The sequence below is a fragment of the Eubalaena glacialis genome, chromosome 14, assembly GCF_028564815.1.
Source record: "Eubalaena glacialis isolate mEubGla1 chromosome 14, mEubGla1.1.hap2.+ XY, whole genome shotgun sequence".
Lineage (NCBI taxonomy): Eukaryota > Metazoa > Chordata > Mammalia > Artiodactyla > Balaenidae > Eubalaena > Eubalaena glacialis.
This window is the reverse complement of record NC_083729.1, coordinates 25,434,498-25,448,911: the sequence shown is the minus strand read 5'-3', so window position 1 is coordinate 25,448,911 and position 14,414 is coordinate 25,434,498. Positions and strand designations below refer to the sequence as shown.

Below are 14,414 nucleotides of genomic sequence, written 5' to 3'. Positions count from 1 at the left end.
AAGCCAAAGATGGGGGAGAAAGCACAGAAAAAAAGTGGATTGTCTATTAAGTGAAAAGCCTTTTCCACCTGCTCTGAGTCCGGGGAATCTGGAGGTAGGTGGGCCACCTGTGGGTGAGTGAACTGCCCCCTCTGTGGGAGAAGGCGGGTCTCTGGGCAGTGGAATAGGGGAGGGAAAGAGGGATGGAGACCTAGGCTTGACACCTGGGACCCTGGGAGTGCGCCTGTGCTTCAGCCAATGCTGAGAACTTGGAGATGTGTCTACGCAAAGATCCACCTGGAAACCTAGGGATCACTGTCCCCTCTTATCCGCAATGCTATTCTCAACATCTGTGTGTGTGTGTGTGTGTGTGTGTGTGTGTGTCTGTGTGTATGTGATCGCCTCTCCCATCTCCTCTAACACCTGCCTGCTCTGGACCTCCCCGCCTCCCATCACTCGGTGGCTTTCCTCTTGGATGGGGGTATGAGGTGGGCAGGCAGCTCGTTGGGCAGCTCATGCCCCTCCAGCTTGACCTTGATGAGGTGGTTGGCCAGTGCGAACTCCTCGTCATCCAACATGCCATCCTTGTCAATGTCGGCCAGCTTCCAGATCTTGCCCAGCACGCTGTTGGGCAGCTTGGAGCGCACCATCTCCTTCTTGGCATTGGCGCCCGTGATCTTGCCATCCACCGGTGACAGGGTGTAGAAGATCTCATCGTACATGGGTTTGTCCCTGGCCACCACCCACTCAGCATCATCGATGCCCTCCCCAGCCCCCTCCCCATAGCCGTGCCCGAAGGGGCCATGCAGGGTGCCCTCAAATGCTCCGCCCTTCACTATCTGGGCGGGCCGCTGTGTCTCCTCCTGGCGCACCAGCACCATGAGCTGGGCAATGTCATGGGCCAGCATGTCGTCCACCACCTCTAGCAGTTTGCTTTTCAGTGGCTGGAATTTGCTGAAGTCCTGGGCCTGCAGCTGGTCCTGCAGAAAGAGAGAGAAAAAAGAAGATGAGGACAGAAGACAATGGAAGGAGATCCACAAAAGATATGAGAGGAGGAGAAAAAAGGCACGTTGGCTCTTGGTGGATTTTTCAAGAGAGAAAATAGTTGCAGGGGCTGGAGAAGAAAGGGACATTTAACAATCACTGGTTTGATCCATTTGGATTTCCTTTAGCGTTCTAGAAAGCAAATACAGTCAGCTCTCTGTATCCGAGGGTTCTGCATCTGTGGATACAGAGGGCCAACTGTACCTCACCATTTTATATAGTGAACTTGAGCATCCATGGATTTTGGTATCTGTGGAGGGTCCTGGAACCAATCCCCTGTGGATACCGAGGGATGACTATGATTAAATTTCTCTTTAAGTTAGTTTTGGCTATTGAACAGTGAGTGGTTCTTGAATGCTGTACCCCTCTGAGACTGAGTCATGCGGGTGTCTACTTCAATAAGGGTTATACTCGAGAACACTGGCGGTGCTTTCACTACATTAATTATCTCATTCACTCCCCCGTGACCTTCTGAAAGTGGGAAATCACATGCTATCCCTATATAGGGAAGGAAACATGGAGGCATAGGCAACTAAAAACAAATCACAGTAGAAGCCAAAGGTCATTCCTAAGCCAGTAGTTCTTAATCAGGATGCTCTCGGGATTATCTGGAGAGAGTTTTCAACTATTGGCTTCTCCCTGAGGGTTCTGACTCAGTAGGCAAGGGCAACAGCTCCCCTCCTTGACTTCCCATGACACCCACAGCACACAGGAAAAGAAATATGTTCCGCTTTGCATGTCTTTGCCATTTTGAAAGGTCCTGAGTCTCAAGCATCCAGCTTCTCCTTGGCCTCTGTAATGATAAGACAAGAGCTTCCCGCTCCCACTCTGGCTCTGGCCACAGCAATCTCAGGACACGGGGCAGAGGCCAATGCACAGGGGACAGTGGCAGGACAAGCACACTGAGTTCACTGCAGAAAAATTCAGAAAACACCCACGGCTACATTTCAAGACCAAGTGTGAGCCTGGGCATTCTCACCTCCCTTCCAGGGCAGGGCTGGACCAGGGAGGCTGGGGGGGCTGGGGGTTGGAGGGTGGAGCAGACAAGCCTTTTCTCCTGCCCTCAGCACGACCTCCTAAGGTCCCTGTCTCTCCCAGCCTGTCCACAGCTAAGCGTGTTTGGTGGGCTCCCAACTAGGGGGTCCCAGTATCTTCCAGAGGACGTGAGGGTTGCTCCCATCGGCCCACACATATGCCCCCACCGGACAGCTATTTACATACCGATCCAGCATCCCTAACAGAACCTGACATCAGACAGGCAAACAAGTGAGAAGGTGAGACCATTTATGTTGCAAAAGAATTCCTCACATTAAAAAGTCATATGCAAGAGGGAAGAGATATGGGAACATATGTATATGTATAACTGATTCACTTTGTTATAAAGCAGAAACTAACACACCATTGTAAAGCAATTATATTTCAATAAAGATGTTTTAAAAAAAAAAAAAAGTCATATGGTCCCTTTCAAATGTCATCTTCCCCAAATGTTTGCTTACAGATCATTAAATTCTTAATACAAAGAGAAACTGAAAATTGAAACAATTCTGAAATTAGTGACTGGCTCTCGGTAGGTGGTTATAGGAATGAATGGATACATGAACAAATGCATACTTTGGATGTCTATTCTTTCTTTTTATTTTACTAGATAGGAAATTAAAAATGCGTATTTGGGACTATACTGATATTCTGAAACCCTAAAAGCAACAAGAGCAAAAACAATATTACTACTATATCTGCTGCTATTTTTTCCTAATTCCCTAATTCTTAAAAACTTTTCATTTTTATTTATTTTTTTATTTTTATTTTTATTTTTTTAAGCTTAAACCATGGTAGCTGATAATGTGAGTTGACTTGTAGTCACTTAAATCTTTTTTTGTTTGTTTTTTTGTTTGTTTTTGTTTTTGTTTATTGACTTTTATTTATTTATTTATGGCTGTGTTGGGTCTTCGTTTCTGTGCGAGGGCTTTCTCTAGTTGCGGCAAGTGGGGGCCAGTCTTCATCGTGGTGCGCAGGCCTCTCATTATCGCGGCCTCTCTTGTTGCGGAGCACAGGCTCCAGATGCGCAGGCTCAGTAATTGTGGCTCACAGACCTAGTTGCTCCGCGGCATGTGGGATCTTCCCAGACCAGGGCTCGAACCCATGTCCCCTGCATTGGCAGGCAGATTCTCAACCACTGCGCCACCAGGGAAGCCCCTCATTTTTATTTTTTTATTTTATTTTTTAATAAATTTATTTATTTTATTGTTTATTTTTGGCTGCTTTGGGTCTTCGTTGCTGCATGCGGGCTTTCTCTATTTGCGGGGAGCGGGGGCTACTCTTCGTTGTGGTGCACGGGCTTCTCATTGCGGGGGCTTCTCTTGCTGCGGAGCACGGGCTCTAGGCGCACGGGCTTCAGTAGTTGTGGCTCACGGGCTCTAGAGTGCAGGCTCAGTAGTTGTGGCGCACTGGCTTAGTTGCTCCGCGGCATGTGGGATCTTCCCAGTCCAGGGCTTGAACCCGTGTCCCCTGCATTGGCAGGCAGATTCTTAACCACTGCGCTACCAGGGAAGCCCTTCATTTTAAAATAATTACATGAGAATTAATCATGAGAAGTTGCAAAAATTGTGCAGAGAGCTAGGTTCCTCATGCTCATCACCCAGCTTCCTCTACTGGTGACATCTCACCTAACTTGCTACTGCATTTTAAGAGCATAGTTGGTGCCAGGCCATGCTAAGTGCCTTGCAAATATTATCTGATATACGCCCACAATATCCATATAAGGTGGTGCTTTTGTAGCCTCAATATGTAGATGAAAAGACAGAGGGTCAGAGAGGATCCAGTTAGTATGGTGTGGTAGTTTTTTGCTTAGACCTCGGACACTCCTGGGGTTTCTACTTGCAGGCTGTGTAAACACTACTAAAACCATAGGCAGGTTAATTACCTTTGTAAACCTCAGTTTGCTTATCTGTAAAAGGAGGATGAAATGCCTCCCTCAGAGGACTTTTCACACATAAGAAACTATGTGTGACTGACCCTGGCCCAAGAGAGGGGCCCATGGTATGCTCCAAAGATGGTGAGCTCCTGTGCGGATTTCTGCTTCTCTGTGGCTTATGTCCCAAATCGCTCCCAAGGAGGAGCTCAGTGGTAAACTTAAGCAATGAAGGGCCGGGAGAATGTCAGGTGACTTGTCCTGTTTCACATGACGTGGCGGGGATTCCAAACCTGTGGTGGCCAGGACTGGGGAAGGTCATAAACTTGAGGTATCAGATCCCCGAACATCCTCTAACGCTGCTGCCCACTGGGAGCACTGGGGCCCCACGTTTCTCCCTGAGCCCAGATACGGCCCCTGTTGGGCCAGTGTCAGCCCAGCAGGACGGGCAGACCCAGGGCCATCTGCCTGCCTGCCTACTGATTCTGGGTTGAGTTTCCACCCGGGGAATCCGAGGGTGGCCTCCTCCTCCAAGCTCAGGCTTCTTAGGCAGCTTGTTCCTTTCCTGGAGCCCCAGACCCCGGTTACCTGCATCCTCTTCAGGTTGGGGAAGTCCCCAGGTGAGATCTGGTGCTCCCGCTCGATCTGGCCGTAAATCTCGGCCAGGTTGTTCACCAGCTCCTTCTTCTTGTTGTCCTTTCCGAACACCGAGGGCATCTCCTTCTTCAGAGAGCTGATGATGTAGGCGTGGACCTGAATAACAGGGGCAGAGAGAAACCTTCAGATCGAGACGTCAATCCTTTCCTTCCCTCTAGGGCGGCTCTCACCCCATCTCTTCCCATAAATCCCCCCTCCTCCTGCTCCTACTTCCAAAATTATTTCTGTCTCCACCCTCTTTCTCTCCCATTGCTTGCAGCGCACGTGGTTTTGCTAAATCCTGGGGAAAGGTGAGATTGTGGGGAGGTTAAGGTCAAGGCAGTAACAGGGATGGAAATTCTGGTGATGACGTTGATGAGGAAGACAGTAACAACAGCTGACGTGTACAAAGCACTTCTGAGGATGCCAGGCACTGTGATGAGGGCTTTTCCATTCTTTATTCTACTTTACCTTCTAACCCTTTCATTTTACGTATGTGGAAACAGGCACAGCACAACTAAGGGCCTTGCTGGGGTCGGGATCACACAGTAAACTGTGGAGTTGAGTCCAACCTGGCCATCTGACGCCAGGGCTTGTGATCATTACCACCACACTCTCCTGCCCTGCCCCCCTTCCCCCCTGCAGCTCTTGCAGCTAACCCCCCCCACCCCAAACCATTGGCCCCGCTCATGCTGCCCATCCCCCCCACCCCCCCCAGGTAGCCTCACCTTGGCCAGCCTGGCCCTCTTGATGAGGTCGTTCAGCTTGCGCAGGGCAGCGTTTCGCGGCAGACTCTGGATGTCTCTGAACAGGTCCTGCTCCTCGGCCTCAAAGAGCTTCCGGTTGTCTGGGATGAGAAGGGGGTGGGACCAGAAGGAGCCGATGTAGACCCGGATCACCTCCGGGGTGTTCACGATCTTCCCCAGGGACCACATGAGGGCCCCGTACACCCGCATCAGCTGCTGCGTCTCAATCTGGTCCGCCTTGTTCAGCACTACCCGCATCTTGTCCTCGTGGTTCTTGAGGGCCTTGATGACTTCTGAGAACTCATCAGAGATGTCCAGCTTGTGGGCGTCGAAGAGCAGGATGATGCGATCGACCCGCTCGGCGAACCACTCGAGGACGGCCGCGAAGTCGTACCCTGCGACACAGCAGAGTCAGGGGGCGGGGCCTTTGGGGCGGAGGGTAGGGTTGTGGGGGGAGGCAGCCGGTGCAGTAGAAATAACATGGTCTCGGGAGGCAGATCTGGGTTCAAATCTGGCTCCTCCACATTTTCACAATTTGGCCTTCAGCCAGTTACCAAATGTCTCTGAGTCAGTGTTTTTCCATCTATAAATGGGCGTGCTAATAGTATCTAGTTAATAGAATTTTAAGGACTAAAGATGCTCAGAGCCCAGCACCTAGCAGCTGCTCAGTAGATGCTAGTTATTATTATTAACATCATTAGCCCCATAAAACACAGCCACCATCCAGCTCCCCTATCCTTGCTTACTGTATTTAGGAGCCAGGGGCCCTGTTGGAAAAGAAACTCTGGACATATATTTTGAATAAATACCCAGAAATTCTTAACAAGGTCCCATGGTTCAGACCATGCCCATCACTGGTCTGGAAGAAATCTGAGGCTCTTGACACACAACTTCTTCTCATGCCTGCTCATAAGCTCGCTTCATTCCTTATTCATCAGCTGCAGCCCCCAAATTCCCAACTCTTAAAACCACAAGGGGTTTCTTCCTTAGCATGGGACAGACCTCTGGCTGCCACACGTTGGTTATCTGGCACTGAGCTGCTTCAGGTCAGGCTGGTTCCAGGAACCCCACAGCACCTGCTCTGCTCAACCCCAAGTAGCAGTGGATCCGGGAGGGCCTGGAGGGGGAGGTCATGCCAACAGTCGGCACATTCAGCCTCATATTCACTGACCCTTAACAGCTGGAAGCAGCTTCACCTCTCTGTGCCTCAGTCTCCTCTTCCATGAAATAGAGGACAATAGATGGGGAAGTGAGGCTCAGAGAGGGAAAGTGACTTGCTCGAGGGCACACAGCCCAGGAGCAGCAGCACGGGGATGAGGGTGGAGGTGTTAGGCCCTCTGCCGCTCCCCCGTGCCACACCTCTGGCAGGGGGGTAGGAGCCCTTTCTTAGGCTCTGGTGGGATCAACGACCCCGGCTCCCAACATCACAGGCTTTCAGGGGCATAGACCCTGGGGCCCCAAAGCTCATTGCCACCATTGAGTGGGAGACCCAGCCATCGGGGAAAAAGCCAGCAGTTCCTGCCCTGCCTCACAAAGGAAGATTAGAGACCAGGGCAGGTCATTAGGCAGCTGCTTTGCAACTGAGTCAGATGCAAGCAGCTCTGCTCGCCTGGAACGGCGGTCCTCAACTTGAGCGCGCAGCGGAATCCCCCAGGGGGCCTGTTAAAACCCAGATGGCTGGGCCTACCTCAGAGCTTCTGATTCAGTTCACATCATAACCTCATTTCCCCTTCGCACCACCCTCTGAGGTAGGCACAGTCCCACTTTCCAGAGGAGAAACCTGGGGTTCAGAGATGAGGGGAGAGCCAAATCGCCGGCATGCTGTGGGGTCAGGATTGGACCCAGCCACGGGGCCCTGGGCGCCCTACACAGGCCGTGCTGGCAGCGGTCCTGCACCTGCGCCCCTACCCGCCCCGCCTCCCACTCCCCTCCCGTCTCCTCCCTGCACGCGGGCCGGCCAGCAGCCCCCCAGAGCCCAGGCGGCCCCTGCACTCCTGCTCCCGGTGGGCCAGCAGCCTGCCCCTGCTCTCTCCCCTGCCTCCTCCCTTCCCAGGGCTGGCTCCAGGCTATTTTCAGTCTCCCTCAGCACAGCCAGGTCTGAAGGCCCTCCCTCAGAGCCGTGGGCAGGAGGGGGGCAGAGGGCTCAGAAAATCAGGGCAAACTGACTCCCAGGCCCCATCCACCCCAACCCGGAGGACAGGTCACGGCCTGGCTGCTTTGGTGCCTGGAGCCTGCAGGCTTGCCCTCGGTTGCAGCTGGGGAGTGCAGGGGGCTCAGAGGCCTCTGGCCTTCTGCTGAGACCTGTTCCCAAATCTAGCCTGACAAGGTTTTGGCTGTGGTGGTGCAGGCCGCGGGGAGGGCAGCTGCGAAGAGCGTGCTGCGCCCTCCCTCCCTCCCAGCAGATTTCAGCCATCACTGCTCAGCGCACCGGCTCACTGCTCACAGGCAGCCGGTGGCAGCAGCTCACAGCCGGCCGTGCAGCCACAGCAGCTAGCCCTGGGCACTTAATGACAGGGCTCAAAGCAAGTGGGTGAGATGCGCCCAGGGCCAAGCAGAGGGAGGGCCAGGACCAGAACACAGGTCTTCCTGCCCTAAGCCCAGCACTCCAGCCAGCCCTCCACGGGCTGGGGAAAGCGAAGGGGCCAGAGAAGCTGCAGAGAAGAGGCTTCTGGTCCCTGAGATCTCACCAACCCCAGATGGCAGCAGCCGTGCAAGAGGAGCCTCAGCTGCAAAAGCTTGGACGGGGGTGGGGCAGATCCCAGCAAGCTGACCAGCCCCCGCTTGGGGTGGGGCAGGAGAGTGGCAGCAGCAGGTCAGCGCTGCCGAAATAGGCCAGCCCATGTCCGTTCCCGTCCTCACGGCTGGGTCAGGTGCCCCTCAGGCAGGCCCTTGCCTCTCTGCTCACCCAGGGATTTATCCTCCCCCCAGCGCACAGGGAGCTGGGCGGGGCAGGGGCTGCTCATCCTTCTCTGCTTCCTCTGCGCCCAGCATGGTGCCCCCCACACAGTAGGTGCTCTATCAGCATTTGCTGAACAGACCTGAAATGTGAGCCCTGTTCTGCCTTTTACATCCCAGGGACAGTGAACAAGTCATCTCTGGGCCTCAGTTTTCTGGTCTCTGAATTGGAACCCACCAGACCCTGCCAGAGGGTGGCTGTGAGGATCCAATCAAAGAAGAGGATGCAGGTGAGACTGCTTGCCTGTGACCCTGGCTGTCCCTATGGCTCTGCCCCTTTATAAAGAGCTCCTTCCAGGCACCAGTTTCCATGACTTGGGTGTGCTCTGAAGGGGTCACCCGAGGAGCACTGGCCCAGGCAAGCCCATCTCTAGTTTCTGCTCAGCTATGAATCTGCTGTGTGTCCTTGGGCAAGTAGCCTCCCTTCTCTGGTCCTTGGTCTCTTTGCATGTTAATCCACAGAGTTGGACTGGAAGATCTCTGAGTTTCCTTTCTCAGTTCACAATTCCCTGCTTCTAAGACTGAAGGTATGAGGGTGGGGAGTACAGCAGGATGGATGGAGATTAGAAACAAGGAAGCTCTTGCAGGACAAGGAGAAGGAAGGCTGGGGGCTGCTGTCTTTAATGCCCTGGGCTGCCTATGTGAAGCCTGCTCCTGCCTGAGAACAGGCCGATGGCTTCTGCGAACCCTTTCTAGGATTTCAGAAGCACAGAGGCCTCCTATTCATCCTCCCACTTTTGCAAATTTTGTATGTTCTGGCAAGGCTGGCTATCAAATTACCAGCTGGGTAATGCTGGAAGCTTTCTCCTCAGGTGTGGCTGTGAGGAAATGAGAATCAAGCAAGGACTCTGTGGGCTTCCTCTGAAGCTCAGCCTCACTGATCCTGGCTATTCAGAGGCTAGCAGGCTCCAGGCTGGGTATTTAATTATTTCTGTAGACTGGGCTTATGCGTATCCAAGAATGGGAGCATCTGAAAGGCACAGACGGAACCTATTAAGGAAAAGGGAACGGGTCGGCTCTCCCATTTATTCTGTGTGGTCTTAGGCAAGTCTGAACCTCAGTTTTTTCAGCTGAAAAACGGGAATAAAAACGACTGACTGATGAGGGGTCAATGGTAGAACCATGGCAACAAGATAGCGGAGGGAGGGCCCAGATTCAGTCTGGAGTCTCTGCCCTGACGTCTAGGGTGATAGGCCCCCTTTCCCTCGCTGGTCCTGGGAACGGCTCTGAGCCCCAAAATAGGAGCTCTTGAGCACCTGCAGCAGCCCAAGGGCTCATAAGATATGGACTAGTGGGTGGTGGGAGACTCAGGCTCCAGGAGACTGATGGCGAAGCTGGCTGTCCTGGAATTGCGGGTAGCAAGTCTGCCGCCTCTGGAAGATCTGGTGTGCAGGCACCTGGAGCAGAGACTGGGCAGCCTGCAGGGAGCTGGGGCTCTCCCCACTGACCCCAGGCTCCAGTGGAATGGAAGGAAAGCATTTCTAAGTAATGCCAGGCAGGAGGAAGTCAATGAGACAAACACAATAAGTGAGGCAACTCCTTAGTCATCAACCAGCTTCCTTCACAGCCTGAAAGGCAGTGCAGGGGCTTCCCTAGTGGCACAGTGGTTAAGAATCCACCTGCCAATGCAGGGGACATGGGTTCGAGCCCTGGTCTGGGAAGATCCCACATGCCGCGGAGCAACTAAGCCCGTGCGCCACAACTACTGAGCCTGTGCTCTAGAGCCCGCGAGCCACAACTACTGAGCCCGCATGCCACAACTACTGCAGCCCGTGAGCCTAGAGCCCGTGCTCTGCAACAAGAGAACCCAGCGCACTGCAACGAAGAGTAGCCCCCGCTCGCTGCAACTAGAGAAAGCCCGCACGCAGCAACGAAGACCCAACACAGCCAAAAATTAAAGAAAAAAAAAGCTTATTAAAAAAAAAGAAAGGCAGTGCAAGGGTGCTGACAAGGCAGCACATTTCTTTGTATTTTCAGCCACACGATCTCATTTGATCCTCACAACGCTCCATGTGCCAGGAGGTAAACAGGCACACACAGGGAAGGGAGAGGGAACAGAGAGGTTAAGGGGCTCACCCAAGCTCACACAGCCAGGTGGTGGCAAACTCGGGCCTAGGACCCAGATCCTTACTTCCATCTGCATTCCCTTCTCGGCTCAGAGCCCTGCCAGGCTGGAGCTCAGGGGGCTGAGCCCTCCAACCAGGCACTTACTTGTGGTGGTACTTAAAGTTCCCATCCTGCCCCCCAAAAGCTTTCAAGATTTAAAGACATTTTAGCAAAAGAGAAATTAGAAGGCATCAGTTTGCAAAATGTGGGAAGAGTTCAGATGACAAAGGCCACACTACTTGCCTCCCAGAAGTAACCTTGAAAAGCAGCCCAGCAGTTTCATCCCAGGCCTCCCAGAGGGCCACAAGTTGTCAGTGCAGCCTTTTAAAGGGAGTCGGGACCCTGCTGCTCTGTCCCCGCGTGTGATGCCCCCAGAGCCGTGTATGTACAGCATGCGGTCTGGGGCCCCAGAGGCCCCAAAGTGAGGATGCCAGGGATGGGAGGCTGTGAGGATCAGCCCAGACCCTCCGGGGTCCCCCAGGGGAAAGTTGTCCATGAGAGTTTGCCCTCATTCCTCTTTGAGTTCTTCCTGGGCAGGCAGGCCATGATAACGTGCTGAAAAGCCACTGGACGGGGAAGCAGGAGACCAGAATTCCCATCCCAGTTTTGTGACCTGGGCAAGTTTTTTCCTGCTCTGGCCCTCCTGAGTTCACCTGTACAGGAAGGGGTCCACTGGGAGTGATGTGTGCAACGCGTCATGGGGTTGCTTTTCTAGGGTGGGGCCTGTGGGGATTTCTAGCTGAGAAGCAGACAGGAAATGTGGTTCCCAAGTGTGAGGACACTCAGGCTTCCGGAGCCCTCCCACCTCTGCTGCATCCTTGCTTCTTCCCAGTAATGAGTCCTGGGCTGCATCCTGTCACTTCCAGGAACTCCCTCCCTGCCCCTCTCCCGCCCACCCCAGTGCATCTACATCCAGAGACAAGTGTGGGCCTGGGACTTCCCGGGCTCAGGTTCCCGGATGTCCCTTGCTTCTGCTCTCCCCCCAAGACTCACACAGCCCCCCAGGTCCGGGCAGAGGGGCCACACTTTGTCCAGCTGTGGCCCGGGGCCTGAGTGCTCCTTCCCGTGAAGCCTGAGGCCCGGGGAGCCCCTTGGGAGCAGCTGGCTTTCCAGAATGTGGCACATCAGGCCTCGGCCCAGAGGTGGCTCTGTGTGGATTTGATAACGATGCCCTGGCATCAGGCTCAGTGAGCGGAACGTGGGCTGGATTTCAGGCTTAATACACTCCTCAGTCGGGTGCCCTCCTGCAGGGCTGTCCGTGGACTATCCATGGGGCCCTGCCCGGCCCTGGGCTGGAGGAAAGCAAGAAGCACCAAATCTGTGCTGCGGCCAAACCCAGAGTTCTGAGAGCCCCGGGCGAGAAGCCACGCGAAGTGCGTTTGGTTCTGTGCACACACTTGTGTGCGTGTGTGGGGAGCGGGATGTGGAGGGAGGTGTGATGTGTGTAGATGGGGGGTGCATATGTGTATAGGCATAAACTGAACTACTGAGTTCTACGGCTGATTGTGAAAGAGGCGGAGGGGGTCTTCATACTGGAAACTTTTCTCATTTGGGGTGCCCCTGATATCTGAGGGTGTCTGATCCCTGGCCCCCACCCAACTTTCCTGGTCTCTGTGGAGTGCTGGGGTCAGCACTGCCCCAGGCTGACGATGCAGGACTGGCGGCCCAGCTCTCAGCTCTTGTTTTTATCACAGGCTACTTTTGCCAGCAGCTGCATTTATAGTCTAGAATCAGGAGGGCAGAGAACAACTGGTCTGCATGGATACACACAGAGCTATCACTTCTCCCAGAGGTGGGGTGAGACCTGGTGGTAGTCGGTATGGGGTGGCAGGCGATAGGAAGGGTGGGCAAGAAGAACAAGACCCCAATTTACTGTAGAGCAGCCACTGAGGTCCAAAGATAAAGTCAGGAGAAAAGGTAGAGGGATAAGAAAAGAATGGAATGGAACAGAAGCTGAGGAAGGCAGGACTCCCTAGGAGCAGGGCTGCCACATACAGCTGCATAGGCTGTGCACTGCACAACTGCAAGGAAGGCCATTCACGTAGATTACCCTGGGGTTGTTTAACAGGGTGACCCTGGATGGCAGATAAAGAGGAAAGAAGGGAGCTCACTGTGATCCAGACCCACAGCTGATGTCTGTGTTTCCATTACCATCTGTGGATCTCACGAGGTCATGTGATGGGTATCATTACCCCTTGTTATGCACGGGGACATTAAGGCTCAGGGGGAAAATGTGACCTCTGGAGACCCACAGGTTCTAAAACCCAATGCTCTAAACTCCCAGTCCAGTGCCCTTGGAACCCCTGAAGGCTGGAATCCTCTCTGGACCCACCTGTCAGGCTGCACTAGCCTTGTGTAGCCACCCACCCGCTGGGTAGTTCAGGTGGAGAATTTTGGCTGCTCTCCAAGCCTTCCTCGAGGAGATACAGGCTGTTTGTGTGAAACAGTAAATCCCCTTTAGGCCTAAACTCAGGATGAACTTGGAGGAAGACTTACGGCATGAGGTTAGAGACTGGTCAGGAGAGAGGGAGTATCTAGGGAAACAAATAGAAACAAGACAGAGAACCACCCACGCTGCACCCTCCCCCCGACCACAGGGCCCTGAACAGGGTGCCAGGGTGCTTACAAAGGGCAGGTAGGCCAGAAGGAGATGCTCCTCCACCCAGGGCCGTGGGTTCTTTGCCCCCCTCGCCCTCGCACCACCATACATGCACCTCACCCCAGGCACGTGCAGGAGGAAGGCAGACAGTCACCTAAGGTCAGTTCAGGGCAGAGTCCTGGCTGCTGCTCAGAGAGCTCTTGCCAGTCCAAAGCCTTCCCTTCCCAGAAGCTGCCCTCTGAGTGCCGATCTGGCTCCTGCCCAGCTCCCAGCTCCCAGCTCCTAGCTCCAGGACTGGGGTGGCTGTGGCTTCATCAGCTTTTCTTCCCAGCAATACGGCATGCGGCACAGAAAGGGTTGGGGGCTACCTGGGGCACACAGCATGGTGTGGCAGGAGAGGCTGGGGGAGGGGAGCTGGGAGCTGTAGTTTCAAGACTTTTACAGTATCCATCTAGGATTTTAGAGCTAGGAAAAAAACCAGTGATTATGATGATGATGATCTATAGCACCTCATGTTTACTGGGGACTTGCTATGTGCCAAGTAGGAGGCTTTTTACCTGTATTATTTCTTTTAATCCTCAAACAACCCTAGAAGGTAGATAGAATTATGTCGCCTACTCTACAGATGAGCCAGCTGAAGGAAAGAAACCCGCCAGGTCACCGTGCCAGGAAGTGTTAGAGGCAGGCTCAGGACGCTGGTGGTCTGGCTCCTGAGTTCCATCTCCCGACCCGCATGCCGGCAACCTCCCTCAGTGAACAATTACCCACATCTGTCTGGAATGAGCAGTTTTCAAGGGCTTTCACATACCCAGCTCCCGACTCTCACTCCCCAGAGCACACTGTCATCCTCACGTTGTTGGCTGGAGTCCTCTGCAGGCTTGTCTCCCCTGCGGAGCTGCAAGCTCCTGGGGCAGGGGCAGCCGGAACTTCAGAAGAAAGCCAGGGTCTGGCCCATGAAGAAACCCGATGAGGTGCACAATGCAGACACTGATGTCTCCATTTCACAGATGAGAAGACCGAGGCCAGCCATCTCCTGAGCTGCAGTGGACCCAAACCCATCTGCTGACCCTTGCCTAGGACGACCCCACAGAGCGCACGAGGCAGCACTGGCTCATCAAGAGACAGCAAGGCCCCGGGAGCCTCTCTCCTGGTATGGAAGCCAGAGAACGTACCAGAAAGAACACAGCACAGAGTCAGAGCCAACCCTACCAGCTGCCTCACTTACCTCGGCTGATCCTCTGCTTCTCCCCGGAGAGGATGCCCGGCGTGTCGATGACGCTGATGCTCTCCAGCACGGGGTTGGGCAGCTGGGCGCACACGAACCTGCAGCGGGGGGAGGAGACCCGTGGTGAGCCGCCGTCCTGTCCTTGCCTCTCAGGCACCCTCGTTTCAGCCACATGCCAACCTCTCCTGCCCTGGGCAGAGGTTCTGAAGCCCGGCC

The 14,414-nt window shown here is 54.1% G+C and overlaps 1 protein-coding gene across 1 annotated transcript in view; it reads right to left on the bottom strand.

Moving 5' to 3' along the window:
- Positions 1 to 346: 346 nt before the first annotated feature.
- Positions 347 to 14,414, bottom strand: part of EHD3 (EH domain containing 3) — a 28,478-nt gene continuing 14,410 nt past the window's right edge. Inside the window, exons 3-6 of the mRNA XM_061210806.1 lie at positions 14,199 to 14,296; positions 5,296 to 5,708; positions 4,520 to 4,684; positions 347 to 959 (exon numbers count right to left, since the gene is read on the bottom strand). Coding sequence (XP_061066789.1) covers positions 432 to 959; positions 4,520 to 4,684; positions 5,296 to 5,708; positions 14,199 to 14,296 — 1,204 coding nt within the window. The 3' untranslated portion in view covers positions 347 to 431. The remainder of the gene's footprint in view (positions 960 to 4,519; positions 4,685 to 5,295; positions 5,709 to 14,198; positions 14,297 to 14,414) is intronic.